The sequence below is a fragment of the Aplidium turbinatum genome, chromosome 8 (genome assembly GCF_918807975.1).
Source record: "Aplidium turbinatum chromosome 8, kaAplTurb1.1, whole genome shotgun sequence".
Taxonomy (NCBI): Eukaryota; Metazoa; Chordata; class Ascidiacea; order Aplousobranchia; family Polyclinidae; genus Aplidium; species Aplidium turbinatum.
In genome coordinates this window covers 20,983,801-21,003,127 of record NC_137479.1, presented here as the reverse complement: position 1 = coordinate 21,003,127, position 19,327 = coordinate 20,983,801, and the positions used below count along the sequence as shown (strand labels likewise).

The 19,327-nt window shown below is 37.0% G+C and overlaps 1 protein-coding gene and 1 non-coding gene across 3 annotated transcripts in view; one reads left to right on the top strand and one right to left on the bottom strand.

Moving 5' to 3' along the window:
• Positions 1-1,424: 1,424 nt before the first annotated feature.
• LOC145775885 (guanine nucleotide-binding protein G(q) subunit alpha-like) overlaps positions 1,425-19,327 on the bottom strand; it is a 45,081-nt gene continuing 27,178 nt past the window's right edge. For both annotated transcript variants that reach the window (XM_082587278.1, XM_082587277.1), the window contains exons 2-7: positions 13,917-14,101; positions 11,281-11,441; positions 8,871-8,999; positions 8,493-8,622; positions 7,983-8,136; positions 1,425-6,177 (exon numbers count right to left, since the gene is read on the bottom strand). In XM_082587278.1, the coding sequence (XP_082443404.1) occupies positions 5,987-6,177; positions 7,983-8,136; positions 8,493-8,622; positions 8,871-8,999; positions 11,281-11,441; positions 13,917-14,101 (950 nt within the window). In that variant the 3' untranslated portion in view covers positions 1,425-5,986. The remainder of the gene's footprint in view (positions 6,178-7,982; positions 8,137-8,492; positions 8,623-8,870; positions 9,000-11,280; positions 11,442-13,916; positions 14,102-19,327) is intronic.
• On the top strand, positions 12,953-13,057 carry LOC145776480 (U6 spliceosomal RNA). Its single transcript, XR_014290266.1, has one exon. It is a non-coding gene; the product is annotated as a U6 spliceosomal RNA (small nuclear RNA).

The window sequence follows — 19,327 nt, the reverse complement described above, 5'->3', positions numbered from 1 at the left end:
GGAAATGGGAGGCAGATTTTGGGATGGAAGATGTCAAAGAATGGAAGATCTTGATGGAAGGCAACCTTCCATCCCAATTCCATCATTAACTTTCTAACGCTTTATCAAGACATGCAAAATATTGCGTTGCTTGCTGAAATACTTCGATTTTCGGTTCGTATTAAACCAAACGGGACTGTTGTCTGACGCTTATTTGTCAAACCTACTGTGATTAGGCAGAATTGACCAATCAGAAAGCTATGGTTTTTAGGTTTATTTGTGGCATATTCAACGCGTAGATCACAAAATGTGAAGATGGAAGAGATTGCTGAGATGGAATGGAAGATTTCTAAGATGAAATGGAAGAAAATCTCAGGATGGAAGATGGAAAAAACGTCTTCCATTCCATCCCCTGCTTCCAGGTTCTTTGTTATAGCAGCTACTCATGCACACAGAGATTTTATGTTTCATCTCAACGACGACACCATGACTTTACGAAGAAAGTGCAAGATCAAGCTGCACTGGTTCGACTCTCGAGGTGTGCGCTTGAGCAACGCATTTCAAGGACTATTCTCCATGCAGTGGCACTTATTGAATGGAATAATTCACAAAAAATAACACTTCCAACAGTCGGAAACTTCACTCTGTCAAACTCGATGACCAAGCCTACGTCGGTGGTTTAAAGCCTCTACAAGTAGGCTCTGCATAACTGCCAGGATTAAGCTCTCAAATGAGTTTTCTCAGTCCGAGGATAAAGATTCAAAGTCATTTGCTGCCTTCACATACTGCGACTGATTTGTTTAGTGGCACGAAACAACAAGATCCGTTTTCGGTACTACGAGCCTAAGTTGTTTTTGACCGAACATAAAGATCATCTCAACATCGGAAGCTCCCACTCTCGCAGATAAATGCTTGATGCTTCATCAAATTAAAAACAAACGCATGTACAATTTTTGTACATGGCAAGGTCGACCAGCTGGGTGTGGAAAGTAATCCAGTCTGACCAAATCTTCCCAGATTTTAAGGGAAATAGTGACAACTGACAAGTCTTAGTCTAGCACTGACTTTGTTGGTTGAGCTCGTAACTTCCACAACAAGCGGGAACTGTTGGTCAGCCGCTGAAATTGTGGTAACAAATCTTACAATTAACTCTTCGCGGGCGTTCGACAGGACCTTTGTCAGAGTTACCATTAAAACAGTAGGGCAACTGCTCTCTTTGCACGATTTTGAGAGCACACCAGTTGACCTGCTTCGATACGTTTGAGCATCACATTTAGAAAAACATTTCAAAACATTTTGCTTCGACGCAAAATTAGTTTGCTCAATTTCGTTGTGAATGGAAGTGTTTGTGTAGAGCATCGTAACGACCAAAAAAAGTTTTGCTTCAAATATTCCATGATTCCACTACGTGAACAATGTCTTGCTGAAATGAAACCACTACTACCTGCAAATCATTTTGAAGTTTATTATATAGTTGCACACAAAAAGCTGACATAAACATATTATCATGTTAAAAGAGCAATGTAGAGAAATGAGATGCAGTATTATCAAAGCCATTGAAAAGTGTTCTCTAGTGTTCGATCAAGGAAATAATTAGCTTTACAACAGAGTCAAATGATAAAATGGCTGCTGGTTGATTATTGGAAATGAATTCAACATGAACTATAACAACAAACGACGTTTATTGATTTCAAAACGGAAGACCTAGACAAAGGCACCGCTGTACAATAAACTAACCACGTCCTTTCATGGAAAACAATCATCAGCTTGGGAAAAAGTTATAACAGCAAACCAGGAAAACATTATATTCTGTAAGCTCAGAATATCACAATATATTTATTTGTATATCAACAACATATTTACAATTTTCGAAAGTGAAAACACTGCTAGCGAAATACGCTTTTTCCACTTGACGCAACGTCAGTGACGTTGAATCAATGTAAATAGAACGAACTTTGCTCAGGTTAAGAATACCTACATTATTTTGTTGTACATAAAATGAGAAAATCAAAGTAAAAAAGATTAAAATATAAACTATATCATGAAAAGATAAATAGTAGACATAGTTCATTCACCGCAATCTTTTCAAATACATTTCCATCCCAAAAGCGGGCAACCGAACGACATCATTTGTCCGAACAATGCAAGTCGGATTAACCACGTCTGGCTGCACTACCAGCTATAATTAGTTCAAGCATTAAGGGCGATTTCTCCAGTTTTCCGAATATCCTTTCCACGTAACTACGTAAAAGTAAAGTATCAAGTTTTCCAGGTTTATTAAAAAAGAGAAAACGAAAAAAGCATAGAAAGGGAAGAGTTCATTCAATGAAATTAAACCAAAAATTAACACAACTTTGTTAATGATACATCACATCAACGTATGAGGGACGTTTGCTCTGGAAAAGGGGGCGAACGTTTATAATACAAATCGATTATGACACTTGTATTCTTAGCATGGCTTGGTTGGCATCACTTTAACTACTGAGATGGCAATGTTAATGACACAATCTAACTCTATCATCCAGGTAGCCATTGTGGCCACATTTTGGTCTGTTGCATAACAACTTTCACTAGGGAAGTAATCGTCATACAAATTATGTTACCGGTACCTGGGTTAAATGAGAGCCCGAAACGATGGCTGTTCTTTCAAAGTATACACAATACACATGGCTGAAAGCTAAAAAAAAGAAACAAGCACAAAACTGAATACTTCGCGAAGCATGTGACACTTTGTATTATGGAAAACAACGTGATCACTTTGAAACTTACACCAGGTCACTTTAAAATTGATAACGATTAAAAAAAAATACGATGCGTCAACACCCGCCCGCAGGTCAAGCATTGTATCAAAGTGGATGCTTTGCACTTGGACGGTTTTGTTTTACTTTTACATTGATTCAATGTCTCTTTACGTTAAACAGACGTAAAAATGCGGTAAATATTGAAAACCAATTGTGGGATCTGGAGCACAAACGATGAAAGTAATTGACAGAAAAACAATAAGACCTTAGTTTGGAGACCACTGTAGAATTAACAGACAGGCGTTTTGTTCAGTTCAATAAACTCGATTTTGCTACAAAACAACGCAAGGTTTTATAGCGTTGCGATTAAAAGACTTCATATTTCTGAGAAAGGTAGGTTAAGCAACACCGTGCGATATCAACAACACAAGCAAAATCTCATTTATTTACCAAAGTTTCGTTGACGTATTTCCACTATTGCAAACGATGCGAAAGAATACGCCCATAAGTACAGTGGCAATGGTCGCGTACGCTTTTGAATGCAATTTTTACATATCACATGTTTTGACTATGCATTGCCATTTGTTGAACAATCCGAAAAGCTAACACCTTCAAGCACGCTGTTACTGCTCACGCTTTCTACATAGTGTGTGGAACATGTCTAGAAAAAGCAACCAATTTCTGGTGAAAGCAGATTGAGACACTGCACTGTGCCAACGCGATCGTTGGCTCAGCTGGTTTATTCAACTCACGATTTGACCGGCCTAACGTATTCTAGTTGCTGCTGCATGATGAATGACAGCATGGCAACATTTTATAAACAGGTAGCTCCCAGTGATATACTAAGTGAACAGTTATAACCATTAAATGTTGTATTCAAAGTTAAGTTATGTTGACTGTTACTATAAAAGCAAAAAAAAGGCTTTTCAATGGCTGCCTAGTAACGGAAAACGACAATTTCATATGCAGCCAAATGTTTGTTCAGGAAAATGCGCAAAAATGAATTGAAACTTCAAGTGCTAAATCATACGACGTTTAGTCTGATTAGTTTATGTTCAGGCATGGCCACCTGGAGATGCGGCCTGATTTGTCACATTTTGCAGATTTTGATTACAGCTACTGCTAGTGCTTGACTGATATTTTTTGAGATGTTTTTACTTTTTGCGGTTTCCTAATGACATAAAACTTTTTTGTTGCCTTGGGGAAGCAATGGCAAATGAGAAAAACTAAGTTGAAAAACGCAAAATCAGACTGTTGTTGAAAATTAACAGTCTGACTGAAATCTTTAAAATCAAATTTTCTTTGTTTTTCAACATGTGAGGATGTTAAAACCTATTGTGTCATCTGAGGAAAAGAATAAAGAAAGCGTTAAAATCTAATTTTTAGAAAAAATTATTTAAACATTCGCCCAAACTTAGAAAAACCTGGAAATTTCTGCAAAATGTGACAATGGTTCAGGTTGGACTTGGAGCTGCCATTCCTTCCAGAACATCTCATACAGCAATGCAATTCTGTATGGGATGTTTACACCAATAATGACAACACTTACTCACACAAACTACACCAACGTGATACCATTATCTCTGTACCAAAGTGTCAAGAACTTGTGTTGTGAAGTTACTGCCTTCCGAGCTAGCAAAACCCGCTCTTTTTACATTGATTCACATTGTGCAGATGTTGAAACAATGTGCAGAGACGACTTGCTAGCTGGTTTATTCTGCTGTGCTGTTGGCATAGGCGACAGTCTAAAATCAATAAAAAAATTTGAAGTGTGAGCAGCAAGTCAAAACACAATAATGTCAAAGCGGCTATGATGAAGAACGCAAGGATGCAGCTAACGCAATTGTAATCAAACGGACAAAATGTCGGTAATAAATCAAAAACGCTATAAGATTTTGCATTCAATTTAAAGGTGCTTGAATATGTGAATCCATTCAGAATATTTCGTGATGTCCACTGAGTCAGAGTGACAGTGGACTGCAGGCAAAGAAGTAGTGAGATAAACTTGCGTACCTGGATAAACCATGTCTATATTGTCTAACCAAAGCAGATGCTGTTAAGAAAATCACCTTAAAGTCCGTTGTTGTTGATATTTGACAAAGTTATGCTGTAGATAAACATTAAGTTTTCAACATCATTCAGCACATGCGCAGTAAGATCAGAAAACGTTCATGATAAAATAAGATTATTTGAAATACAATACAACAAAAGCTTGATATATCAACAACAATGAGATAATAGTTACCCAATTGACTTGACACTTCCTAATGAAGTGCAAATTTAGACGCAAAAAAGCGAAACAAATTCATTCCCAGCATACCAGGCTCTGTTTCAGCTTCAACGTTTGCAAAGGCTGGTTTGCGGATTGAGCTGTCCAAAACAAGAGACTGCGTCGTTTTTACACTTATTCAACGTTTTCAAACGTAGAATCAATGCCAACAGCTGTTTTTGTTCGCTGCATTGAAAACAAACTGTCTAGATGATTGAGTTTCAATTCTTAAAAAAAGCAAAGCTACTGAAGCTTAGTTCAACATTAAGTACTTGGCTTAATGTGGCGAGAGAAAAATGAAGATAAAACCAAGTACCAATGTAAATCAAGTGAGCGGTAAAAGTTCAAACCCACATATAATTTAAAACTTTTATCAAAAATAGTTTTTGAAAATATTGAGAATGAAACACCAAGCAAATGTTAAAAAATGGTGTAGCAGCAAAGAATCACTGCAAAAAATTAAGAAACAAACCCCGAGATAGCAGAAGTTGCTATTTTTCGCATTACAGTTTTTGCTGGCTGAGATATCTGCATATGGTTGTATCACCAGAGACGGACTCTTTCACATTCACATCACCAGAGACTGACAATGAATAAAAATGATTAGACTAGATTTTCTTTAGCGACAGCATTGACGCGATGCATAAAATATCGACAAAATAATACATTTTGAGAAGTTGATCGATCACTAAAGGTAGTTAAGATACCCAGAGACTGGTCGTAAATTTGAGCAATTTTGATGAACACCGACAAGTTCTTGAGCCTGTTCATCTAAATTGCATTTTAATAAAAAAGTCTTGAACTGTTCGCAAATACTCGCTGCTGCAAATGTGTTCGCTTCAAGCGGTCGTCCAAAAACTCGTCCGACTTTATAAATGTCAACGAAACACTGATATGTTGATGAAATCCGAACGCGACGAACCGAAACTCCCAGGTTCCTTCCCGAAATTACAGTTATTTCTCTTTGGCATGATTGCACGAGCAGCATTCTTACTCTTCATACCAAGTTGTATTCTTTAAGGTTCAATTGAAGGATCGTGTCTCGCACAGCAGCAAACACGAATCGAATGTTCTCAGTGTCCGTCGCACAGGTGAAGTGACTATATATTATTTTATCTGGATCCGGATTTAATTGAATGAACATGTTCAGAATGAATTCCTTCGCGGCTTGAGCATCTTGAGCGGGTCCTACAAAACAGCAACGTTAAATTTCGATAAAAATCTCGAAGTGACATGTTACCACAGAACTGTTATTTTTATGTCGTTCCTTTTCCTTGGTACCTTCCAGGATGCTCTTCAGACAATAATAGTTGATTTTTGAAGTATGACACAACAATGATTCCAACTTTTCTTGCGGGGTTTTTGTGTGTGAGAACTATTTTTTTGAAAATGCAAATTGAATTTGTATATATGATTTCTGTATCTGCGGGCCAAAAATAACACATTGTGCAACAATAGGCGCGAGCTATACAAAAATGCATCGCGAACCGGAATTGGACCGCAAGCCGGACTATGGACACCCCTGTTTAATCCTATGATGCATGACCGATAGCATACTATTTTTTTTGGTTAATTCTGTTGTGATCATTCAGAATTTCTTCATTTGATCAGCTAACATGTACTTTAGTAATTTTTACACATTTTTAAATTGTTTTGCCGAAACATTGAACTAGCCTGTCTTATACTTCAAAGATACATAACCTAAAAGGCGTTGAATGTGCATCTGTTCAATCGATACGTATCACTGAGATGAGAGTAATTATAATCATGGATATAATGATGTCAACTCTTACGACACCATTAGCTAAACAAAAGCTATGATGTCGTGAATACTTACTTTACATGGAGCTAACTGCCAGCCTAAGCGCTGAGCTTACCGTAGCGTGTAGCTCCATGCTTACTGCATTATGTGCCCCACTTAGGTTAACCAAAGGCTTCAAAAGAAGTTTCCAAAGCGGAACCACAAATATGGTTATTTTGATTATCAGATGTGAATCAAACTAATGACTAAGATGCCACCTCCAGTTAGCAAAAACTTGAGATAATGAGTCAGTAACTGAACAAAAAGCGTATGCTTTGAAACAGCATTTTGCTGCAAAATACGTTGAGTATACGGCTTTACAGCTATAAGATACTAAGTAGATCAGCAAATTACATTATATTTATTTGTCAGAATTAACCTAATGTTTGACTATGAAAATACTTCACCTATACCCAATACGAAACCTGAAAATATCATTGTGCTAGCAGTAGCGAATTATTATTCTTTTTAACATGATATTCTTTAGCATACGGTAATAGAATATGTAAATACGATTGCTTAACTCACAACTATTTTGAGTGAAGTGTATTGAATAAAGCATCTAGCTCAGGGGTGGGCAACCTTTTTAACACAAGGGCCAGTTAGGAAAATGTAATGCTTACAGAGGGCCGCACATCAAATAAGCACTAATTCATATTTTCAGCTTTTACTAGAAAATCATAAGTATATCATACAAGCGGATATGACATATCATAGCAGATACACGTGTGGATGTTCAAATAGAAGTTAGTGAGTAGGTTGATACTGGATATTTTGAACCAATTTGTCAAAGTTACATTGTATTTGTACTGACTAGTGAGCTACTAGGCTGCTACGCTGAATAACTCTACGACAGTTTTGTACGTGCTCTCTACTTTTCACCTCTCTAGGCGCCTGTGTGATCGATCTATGCGCCGACCTCGCACGTTGCCCACCCCTGATCTAGTCGGTTACGGCAGCAAGTGTATTTCTTAACTGTACGGAAATTTTTCGGGTGAAAATTAGACCTTACTAATATCGCAACAACATGGAACATTTCTGCATAAATTTTTACATCTATCAATTTTAATGAAGCAAAATTATTTGAATATTGGCAACAGCTAGAAGCAGATAAATTAAAGACAGTTTCCGTTGACTTTTTATACAATCAATACTTGAATGTAAAATTATTACAATAAACTTTATTCCAGACCTTCAAACTCCGGAAAATAATCAGCAAGGTGGGATTGCTGTATTTTTTCTTCGAGTAAATCCTTCTTGTTTAGAAAGAGGATTACAGATGAGTTGTGGAACCAAGGATATGTGATGATCGTTTGAAATAATGCTTTGCTTTCTTCCATTCGGTTCTAATGAAAATATGATTGGTTGTGAGAATTTAGTCATGTTTGGACTAAGAAAGCGTTTTCTGAAATATTTTGCATGATATTGGAAAGCTGCTTAGCCTAGTGTTTATGCAATGTTGCATTCAATTATTTTTGGTGATGACGAAAAACAGGCATAAAACAATGGTTGGGTAACATTTTCAATGTAAGAAAGCTTTCAAAATTTGAAATGTCCGAACAAAACGTTATGCAGCTTAGAGATACACGCGGTTGGTCCGTCAAGGCCTGGTCACTATAACCTGCATTTCTCCAAAGAAAATATGCAGTACAAATTGTATTGATCGCATTTTAGTGACGATAAGTATAGTGCTTTCATGTACCTCGCTTCCTGCTTCCACTAACGCTTGATCGTATTCGCTGAGTGCAACGAGAAACATGATCGAGGTTACGTTCTCGAAGCAATGAATCCACTTTCTTCTTTCTGACCTTTGACCTCCAACGTCAACCATTCTGAAATCAGTTTGCAATTTGTCACCTAGCCGCAGTTACGAATGAAATTGGATTAAAAGATTAAAACTCAATACAATTTCTTATTATCGGAAGATTGGTCTCAAAGCAAAACCTTCGAAGAGATTTGTACAGAAAAAGTTTCTTACAACAAACAAACAAGGTCAATGATTGTTCCGTATCCTAAAGAGAACCTACAATAAATATACCTACATTTAGCAAGTTATGTAAAACATCCAGATAAAAATTACCTGAAAATGATTTGATCAAGATCAAATGGATATTCGATGATACCGGTGGTGGGTATACGTACTCGAAGAATGTCTTGTTGAGTAGGGAGGAAGTCCTCTTGTTTTATTCTGTTCAGGTTGGATAGATAACTGCATTGTAAACACATAGTTACAACAACATAGTTGCATCACATGGTGACTACATTGGTATGTCGTTGCTTCGTTATTAACTCTGCAGCTACAATAGAAAACGCATGGCTAGCTAGTGTGGTCATGGGCAATGCCTGGAGTCTTAGCTGGTTGTGACACAACATGACAGAAGACGTACGCGGTATAACAAAAACCCACACGGAGACAGGTTATGTCACAACTGAACAGTGAACAAGACTGTTAAATTCCATGTTCAATGTTGAAGCATTTATCTGGATAATTCTTGCTCACAGTTTTTTGAAGCACTCAATGCGCAACATCATAACATAAATTTCACCGTAGAAAAAGCCACTCAGACTACTCCTTTTTTAGATGTAGAAATCAAAATAAATGGTAATGAGTTTGATACTTGGGTCTGGCGCAGGGTCTGCTACTATTCCGTGAGTCCGATTCGGTTAGTCCGATTCGGTGAGTTCCTAACCTCTAACCCTAAAACGGCAATGATAATTAGGCTACGGTACCCGATAATTTAAAAAAAAATTGAAAAAATCCCCCGTTAAGGGGTCGGACTCACCGAATCGGACTCACCGAAACGGGCCATTCCGTCTGGCGCAAACCTACTAATACAAATTCTTTTCTCAATTTTAGCGCTGCTTGCCCGTCGATTTATAAATTCTCCTTAATTAAACGTCTTCTTTCGTGAGCTGGAGACATTTGCTCGAACAATGACCGTTTCAATGTTGAAATCAATAAATTACTTTCATACTCTGGTGCCAATCATTATCCTACTTGGGCTTTCAATAAGGTTCTTAGAGGGTTTCAGAATTCGAGTTCCCTGACGACTCTGGTTGAGAAGCCTGATTTCAACAACTTTTTATTTTCTAACAATCCCGTTTATTGGCAAGGAAACCAAACGTTTTGCTACAAATTTGTCCAGATTTATTGCAACGAAATTTAACGTCAAGATTTTTCCCATCTATAAAACATTTAAAGCTGGTCACATCAAATATAGTTACTACTTTCTAAAACCTCTACGGCCCATTTCACCCTAAAAGGAGGATCATCAAAAGGTCTTTATTCAAATAAAAATATGGTGAAACAGGCTGTAGAGGTTTTCAAAAGTAGTACAGATATTTGATGTGATTTCCTCTGCTTGGCTTTTTGCTTGGCATTGAGCACTTTTTGTAGTATTAATACTATTTATTGTATAAAGCTGGTCACTATTTTCAAATGCAGTCTAAAACTCCTTTCCGCCTATGTTCGAACGCCGTGTATCTCGCTTGCTTGTAAGTTCACTTGCTCGCATGATACGAATTCCACATGCATTGGATTGACCAGACGACATTTAGCCAGCGAGGGCATCTGAATTTGGCTAATTTTAGTAAAAACAGTGCAATTTAAGATCATATTCGAAACTGCCAATCGTGTTCAAGTAATTAACCCTTATTGGAGTCTTTCGAGATTGTTCGTAATTGTTTACCCGAGTTCGACACAAAGATTCACGAGGCAATAATTATTAAATCTTCCAACCCAAGACTAAGAGTGACTTAATCACTTAACAAGCAACTGTTTGCCGGTGGAGCCTCCTATCTCTTGACCAGATCAAACTGTCACGCGTGTGTTTCACTCATTGTTGCTTTTGTTTTGTGCAATCATCTCGTTTTATGCTTTTTTCTCTGAACTTAATTCTCGACTTGATCCGTTGTGTTGTGCAGTCATTTTTTATGTGAGCAGAATAGGAAGTTTTTCAATGTTTAGCTTAAACAATATTTTTAATGTTATACTGTGTTTTCTTTAACTTATGCAATGTATAATTATTTTTTTCTTTACAGGCTTAAAAAGGACTATATGTGGAATCGAAATCGTTGGCTTTATTGTATTGTTGTGTTATAATGTTAAATGTTGCTGAGCTATATCCGTTTATCATTTATGTACAGACTGAGAAAATTTCTTTTGGAGCTAAACTCTACAAGATTTGTAGGCTACTCTTGTTGAATACAGAGGCTTTTAACTGGAGATGATTAATAAACTGAGATTGGAGGGCTGTCCTTGAAGAATGCTGCTCAGTTGCAAAAGCCGAAATATGAACCATCATGTTTCCATTTCTTCTTTCTTAAAGTCATTCGGTAATCAGGGAGACCTTATTGGATTGACTCATTGCAACACATTAACAGTAGTATTTTTCTTCTTAACAAAAACAGTACCGTAACTGTACATACAGTATGACTGCCAGCTAAAAAGCAATGGCCAAAGATTCAAAGTTACTTAAAACGATACTCACTAAAGTGTCGAGTCAGACAGTTGGTATTCTCTTTTTCTATCATAGCACTTCTGTATTCCATCATCTGCCCATAATTTTTCAATGAAAGGAACAAACACAATAAAATCGTCATAAGAGGACACCTTTTCGATCTGAATTTCTCTAAACTCGTTGGCATTATCCTGAAATGCATATATATCCCAAATAGTGCAGTCCGGGCATCAACACTTCTAGCACAAGCAAAGAGTTGAAATTGTGAGCCGTGGTGACTGGACTTGTGTTTTTAAATTTCGACTTCAAGCAAGAAAATATTGCAATCTTGACAAAACATCGTTTAAATGAGGGGTCACCAACCTTTTTTGCATGCGGGCCACTTTGGCACTAAAGAGAGCTGTGGCGGGCCGCACTAATAAAATTTTAAGTACGTTGACTTTTATGCTAGAAAAGAACGCATTTCGTACCCAGTATCCAGCGTTACACATAGTTTATATTTATGTTAGAATACACAGTTCATCGAACAGCGCTACTGCCAGGTCAAGCTCCTTTTACAACACTTTTGACTTTTTTAACAATGCCTAATAAACGAGGCCACTCGTTTTGTGCACTTATAGCGAGGCGAGCGGTTTCATCAGAATATTCATCGCCAAGCAAGAGTGGTGTTGTCACTTCGCTTCACAAAAGATATCTTGCAATTAACAATTTCAGTAAACAAGGAAATGTTTGACACATCGCAATACAGGCAACAATGGTGATCTGCAAACATATCAGCAAACATATCAGCAAAAAATAGGCTCTAATAACACAGGGAAAAAGAAACCAGGCACCATGAAACAAACGCTTGTGGAAATCACCGAAAAATCGTAATTCTATCGTAATTCATGAACAGTCTTCTCTCTAAAAAAGGAATGAGTTGGTTTTTCATCGTTTTTGTGAGAGTCTATGAAACCATCTTTCTTTTATTATAGACAACGGTCACTTGCGGTGCTTATCAGCGTGGCAAGAATTTGTTGATTACACTGGTCTACACGATTTTTGCTCTATTAACTTTGAAAACTGATTTAGGGTAATTTTGGGGTGCTGAATCCGAATCTGACCTCGGATTTATGCTATCACGTCAGGTTTGTGAGATATGATAACAGCATATTGTTACTTAAATTGTCAAAAGTGGAAGATTTGACAGTGCGTTTATTGCACATACATATTGTGCAAGATCCAGAAATCCAGGCCATGTGGTGCATAAGTAGCTGAAATACACCTACCAATTATAATTTTGATACCAATTTGTTTTCTAAGCAACATTATTAACAAGGCACTAATAACAAGCTAAAAGGGAGGCTATAAGTGTAACTGACCCACTCCCCCGGTCAATGTTTTGCATGAAACCACAAAGATTTAAGCAAGCCTATGACAATGCTTGTTCAGTAACCATATTTAGGCTGTTTTGGCCTGTCTAACACTAACCTTTCGTTACAGCACTGCATATGTTGGTGGTAAACGCAACGCCAAATCTTCCACTTTTGACGAAAGTAACAATTTGTTGTTATCATATTTCACAAACCTTACGTGATAGGATAAATCTGAGGTCAGATTCGGATTCAGCACCCCAAAATTACTCTAAATCAGTCTTCAAAGTTCATGGAGCAAAAAAAAATTCTTTTTTTATAGACCAGTGTTATCAACATTTTGCAGTACTTGCTTCGGCAGTAGGCTACATACTAAAATTGGAACAATACAGAGAAGATTAGCATGGCCCCTGCGCAAGGATGACACGCAAAATCGTGAAGCGTTCCATTGCTCTTTAAAAAAAACATTTTGCAGTACTAAGCTAAATATTTTCATAATACAATCAGAAAAAGTCTTTAAATTTATATATAATATTTTGCCAATTTATTATAAATTGAGTTGGCACACCGACCTATTTTGCCAACAAAAACTTGCATAAAGAGAACATTGCTCGTGAAACACAATAACGGTGAAACGCACACTAGTGTTTACATGACATTTGCAAACTTAAAATAAACAACCCTATGCTCACAGACATTTTCGAAATTCGAAAACAGACGTTTAAATCAACCACTGGGACAGTGTGGCTGGACATCGCATTGAAATAGCTTTAAGCAACCCCCAAACACCCAGAAGTATAATTTGATTGGTTGGTCGGTGGAATTGTATGCAAAGCGAAACAATGCTTCCCAGAAAGTATTTTTTGCCTTCGTGCTCTTTAACTCCTCAAGAAAAGAATTTTTGGTTATACTTGTACGCTGATTCCTTCCGCATGCCGCATCGATACAGCGTGGCGGGCTGCATGCGGCCTGCCAGTTGGTGACCCCTTCTTTAAATCATAGAGTTTTTTGCAGTAAAAGTATAAGCATCCAATTGTAACATCAGTCAATTTCGAAAATGCATTTGGTTCAACTCAATTTTAGCAGCGTCAACTCAAAATTTTTTTAACATGGTACTGTGCTGATACCATGTACCGTACAACGCATCGAAGTGTCATCAAAGAAGATTACTTTTTTCCATCCATATTATACACTCTTACCATTAAATATATCCTAAAATTTCACTTTTTTCACTTTATTGGCGGTACGAACCGACTGCACCATAAATTCCACAAATATTTGCACATACATTTGTTAAAAATTAACTAAACTTACAATGTTTTCTTTAATCTCATAATCAATGTGCAAAGTATCCATGGCAGCAGTCATGTGTTCCATGGATGTGAGTATATTTTGAAACACAAGTTTGATGAAACCTCGCTTATCTTCATCATTGTAGCCGGCACCATGAATGATCCGCATCTGTTTGATGAATGTACTTTTTCCGCTTTCTCCAGTTCCTAAATGAGAAAAAAAATAGTGTAAAGTAAACACAACAATTTTCCAAGAAACCTGCTACTTTTCAGACAGCAAAATCCGTCATTGTTACATTGATTCAACGTCTGCAGACTGGGGGTCTGCAGTCTGCTACTGTTCGGCGAGATCGATTGGGCGAGTCCAAATCGGCTAGTCCGATTCGGCGAGTGCTCTATTTGGCGAGACCCCTTTTCGGCAAGTTCCCTATTCGGCGATTTTAAAAATTTTTTTTTTAAATTATCAGGTACCGTAGCCTAATTATCATTGTCGTTTTACATTGTTTTAACGTTGCTAAACGTTAAAATAAGACCCTAACCCCAACCCCCTAACTCTAATCCTAACCCCTAATCCTAACCTCTAACCCCAACCCCTAACCCAAAAACGGTAATGATAATTAGGCTATGGTACCCGATAATTTAAAAAAAAATTTCAAAAAAATCACTGAATAGGGCTCTCACCGAAAAGGCTCTCACCGAATAGTAGCAGACCCTGGTAAAGAGCACTTCTTTTGGCATTTCAACAATTCAAAGTTTGTCTACTTAGTCAATAGTTTTGTCTGGAGTCCAAATCATTCTTGGTAGACTTGCCTTAGCTGTTTCTATTTATCTTTCTTTCTACAATGAAAAAAATCTTTGTAGGCTTAACTTTGTAGTGTTGCATATTCAAAATATTTCTATTCACTTTTTTTGATTATTTTTCACAAAATTTAGTGGAATTGAATTTGAATGATATATATACAATACTTTAACTTTGATGAATTTTTCCTTCAATGAAATTTTTGATATTTGCCTGTGAATCAAGAGATTGAAAGCGTTAATCTGTTACTTCGTTGAATGTGTTATGGATGAAAAATAACATTTAAGTATGCTTACCACAAGGAATTCAAGTGAATCTCTGATAATGTTGAGATAATTATTGATGCAGCAGATGGTTACAGTGTGGTGTGGTTACTAAAATTGATGATGTGGCACTGGCAGTTGTGGGGAAGTAGATTAAAGTTTGTAGAAAATCGAAAACTTTTTTTTTTTAGAAGTTTAGGATCTAAAGATACCTGCTCTGAAGTTGGTAGTTAATTAAGTATTACCAGATGCTATTCATATTTTCGGGTCTGCTACTATTCGGTGAGTTCCTAACCTCTAACCCTAAAACGGCAATGATAATTGGCTACGATACCCGATAATTTAAAAAAAAAAAATTAAAAAAATCCCCCGTTAAGGGATCGGACTCACCGAAACGGGCCATTCCGCATATTTTCAGTAGCAGTTTTGTTTTTGATTAGCGCAGGCCAAAGCTTGTCTTAAACTATCCAAAAATTTGTAAAACTCTATAAACATTCTCAAAGCGACTTAACACAGTATTTAGGGTATTTGCTAGATGGCATCAGCATTATACAACTGAAAAGTTTATATTTCATAATTCATGCAGCCACAATAATAAATAGGTTGCTTGCCTCTTATTTACATGAGACTTTATGCTTACAGTGACCTACTTATGGGGGAGATGGTAGCAGGAAATACTGGTCCACCTTAGAAAAACACATCAAGTGTGGTCAACAAAACGCTAAAACTTCACCATTTACACAGAAAAGCATTATCTTTTTCCAATTTGCATAATGCATTATAGCCAATTCTTTCAAGCTTGTTTTCCACTTTTATACATACGGTACTAATTTTCTAAGGTTGTCCAACGCTAAAATTAAAAAAGTGTGTTCATAAAACTTTAAATACAAAAACTTCTGTTAAAGAATGAGTTTGATAACATGTGCAAGGAAGACAATTCTGCTGTTGAATTTTTGTGGTTGCCTAACGAATATTATTACCGGTAATGTTTTTCTGCTGATTTAAATGTCATTGATATTTCATATTTTATGTAAATTGTAGAATGCTTTCATTATACAAATTGTATATATAAGTCTTGTGGCATTACATATCCATCCCTGTTTCACAACATTGTTAATTTTAATCGATTCTGTCAGGTTTTGCTAACTGAAATAGCTGCAGTTTGATTAAAATACAAAATTTAAGTAATTCTCATATTCTTATCATCAATGTCAATAGAATATATCCCAATATAAATAATACAAACACCATACAAAAGAAATCATTTATACAAAAGCAGCAAAGCATAAATAGACACATATTGCAGCTTTACAAAGTACAATACACAGCACAAGCCTATATCATACAGTAAATACTGCATAGCAGTATAGAACAGGTATGAACGCTTGAATTGATATCAATTGTATTATAATATAAACAACTTAATAGGTGCAATAGATTGAGGTTCGCTTTTAGCCGCTCATGATTGTTGCTTACTTCACAATGTAAATACTAACAAGCTATATTCGGTTATTACCACAATGCTATTCCAACAGCGAACTCGCAATATCAGGCTAAAACAGGTCGCTACTATCTACATTGTGAAGTAAACTTGATAGACATTGTATTAGCCAAATTAACCAATGGTGACTGAATTTATAAGCTGTGATAGATATGTACAACCAGCGGTGCAACTAGAAAAAATCAAAGGGGGTCGGCAACGAGAGAGAAAACTAACAATTATTTGTGGAAGTGGATATATCACAGTTAGATTGTTAGAATATTAGCCTAGTGTAATTTGACAGCGCAATGATCCAATTCTGTGACGTGCGAAGCGACCGTTTTCGCTCTGTCCGCGCTTGTTACTCTCTCAAAAAAGTTTCCCGCGCTTTTGAAAGTAGACAGCAAATTGTTTGCTCTCCAAGCCCACATTTTAAAAAGTAGTCCACACAAGCTTAGGGCCTGGATACACGTCAAGATTGTAAAGAAAATTTAATTGCCGTCTTTTTGATACCAAATTATAAAATTGGTATAAGAATGTGTGAAGTTGCGACCATACAAAGATTACAAATCAGACTAGCCTAAAGCCAGCTGCAGTTTCGTTTTGTGGGTTAATAAGGTTGCATCCTAAGTAGGATGCCCAAAGTAGAATTTCAAATCCTTAAGATTCGAATCCATCCAGAAAAAAAATTGAAAAAATGCTCCGCCGTCCGCAAAACGCCTGCAAGTCACGTGCGTTGTGCATGCCAATCCGTTTCTGCATGTGATTAACAGAGGTCCCTTACGTGTGTGCGCGCTAGGGTGGTCCTTAAAAATCATTTTTTTGAAATTTACTGCTCCTAACCCTTAAAAAGTTTCGTCCTTACAAAAAATGAGGTCTTGCAAAATTTTTTTAAATTTGAAGATAATTTAGAGGGTGCACAAGACCCCTCAAGTTCCGCATCCCCCTAAAAATGCAAAATTTGGATATCTCGAAAACCGCTTGAGCTAGAGATGTGCTTTTGGTGTCTAAAGATGCAGAAGACAAGGTTTTCTATATGCTTTTTGAACATTGAATATGCCTATCTAAAGTAGAAAAGCAGTTATTTTGAAAAAACTACTTTTTAAGGGTTTTGCGTGTAAGATTCTCAGTTAAACAATAGTGTAGACCAAAAAACACAATTCTGCAATTTACTTTTCTAACCTGTTAAATTGTGATGTTACAAGTAAACAAAAAACAGTGTTTAAAGTGACTAGAAATCCAGCGACCTAGGCAGCAGATACACAATGTTCATAATCTTTAACAACCTGTAAGTACTGTTTTCATGTCCCTAAGTCTAGCTGAGTTCCGAGCTAATGTAAAACTTCATGAAATTCATGTAAAACTTAAAGCTGAGTTCCGAGCTAATGTTCCTGTGGTTGTCAACTGGGATGGAAAGCTTCTCAGAGACTTGACAACCAAACAGCATGTCGACCGCTTGCACTTTGCAGATTATTGTAACTGGTAATGGGGTTTCTCAGCTGCTGCAAGTAGCAAAATTGCCAAACGAAACGGGATCAAAACAAGCAAAAGCTGCTGTAGAAGCTCTCAATGAATGGGGCCTAAAAAGAACAAGTGATTGCGCTATCATTTGACACTACTGCTTCCAACACAGGGCGAAAGCTTGGCTCATGTGTTCTCATTGAACAAAAGCTGCAAAAAGACCTATTGTATCTACCATGCCGCCATCATATTCATGAGCTGCTAGTACAAACAGCTTTTACCACAATCATGGGAAGCATTGCTTCACCAGATGTTCTAGACTTCTAGTATTTAAAAGATTTCAAACACGCTGGGAGTTTATAGACACGACAAGGTTCACCACAATACCTAAAAACAAACAAATAGCTGCTACAGTCATCGATGTGGATTTAATAGCTTGGGCTGAAAAATCTTTGAAGGAAAGAAAAGAGTTACGATTTACTATTCCTCCGAGGGGTGTTCATTTTATGACTCCTGGCCCAATGCATAAAGAAATATCGAAGATTTTGTACTCATTAAAAGTTTAGATGTTTTATGACCAGTTTAAACTTACAGAAAGAGAAAGGAGTGGGCTCTTGCAAATGTGTATTTTTGCTACAAAATTGAACCTTAAGGCATGGATAGAATCTCCTGCTGCGGCCCCGAATAACGATCTAGATCTTTTAAAGCATATTCCAGTATTAACACTGCAGTGTCGAATGCTGTATCATGCACGTTTTCCTCCCACCTGTGGTATCTGTCTGAAGAACTAGCTGCTCTTGCCTTTTTTGATCATTCTGTGTCGGCCCAAACCAAAAGACTCATGGTTAAAGCAATAGGAGCCGCAGCAGGAGATTCTATCCATGCCTTAAGGTACAATTTTGTAGCAAAAATACACATTTGCAAGAGCCCACTCCTTTCTCTTTCTGTAAGTTTAAACTGGTCATAAAACATCTAAACTTTTAATGAGTACAAAATCTTCGATATTTCTTTATGCATTGGGCCAGGAGTCATAAAATGAACACCCCTCGGAGGAATAGTAAATCGTAACTCTTTTCTTTCCTTCAAAGATTTTTCAGCCCAAGCTATTAAATCCACATCGATGACTGTAGCAGCTATTTGTTTGTTTTTAGCTATTGTGGTGAACCTTGTCGTGTCTATAAACTCCCAGCGTGTTTGAAATCTTTTAAATACTAGAAGTCTAGAACATCTGGTGAAGCAATGCTTCCCATGATTGTGGTAAAAGCTGTTTGTACTAGCAGCTCATGAATATGATGGCGGCATGGTAGATACAATAGGTCTTTTTGCAGCTTTTGTTCAATGAGAACACATGAGCCAAGCTTTCGCCCTGTGTTGGAAGCAGTAGTGTCAAATGATAGCGCAATCACTTGTTCTTTTTAGGCCCCATTCAT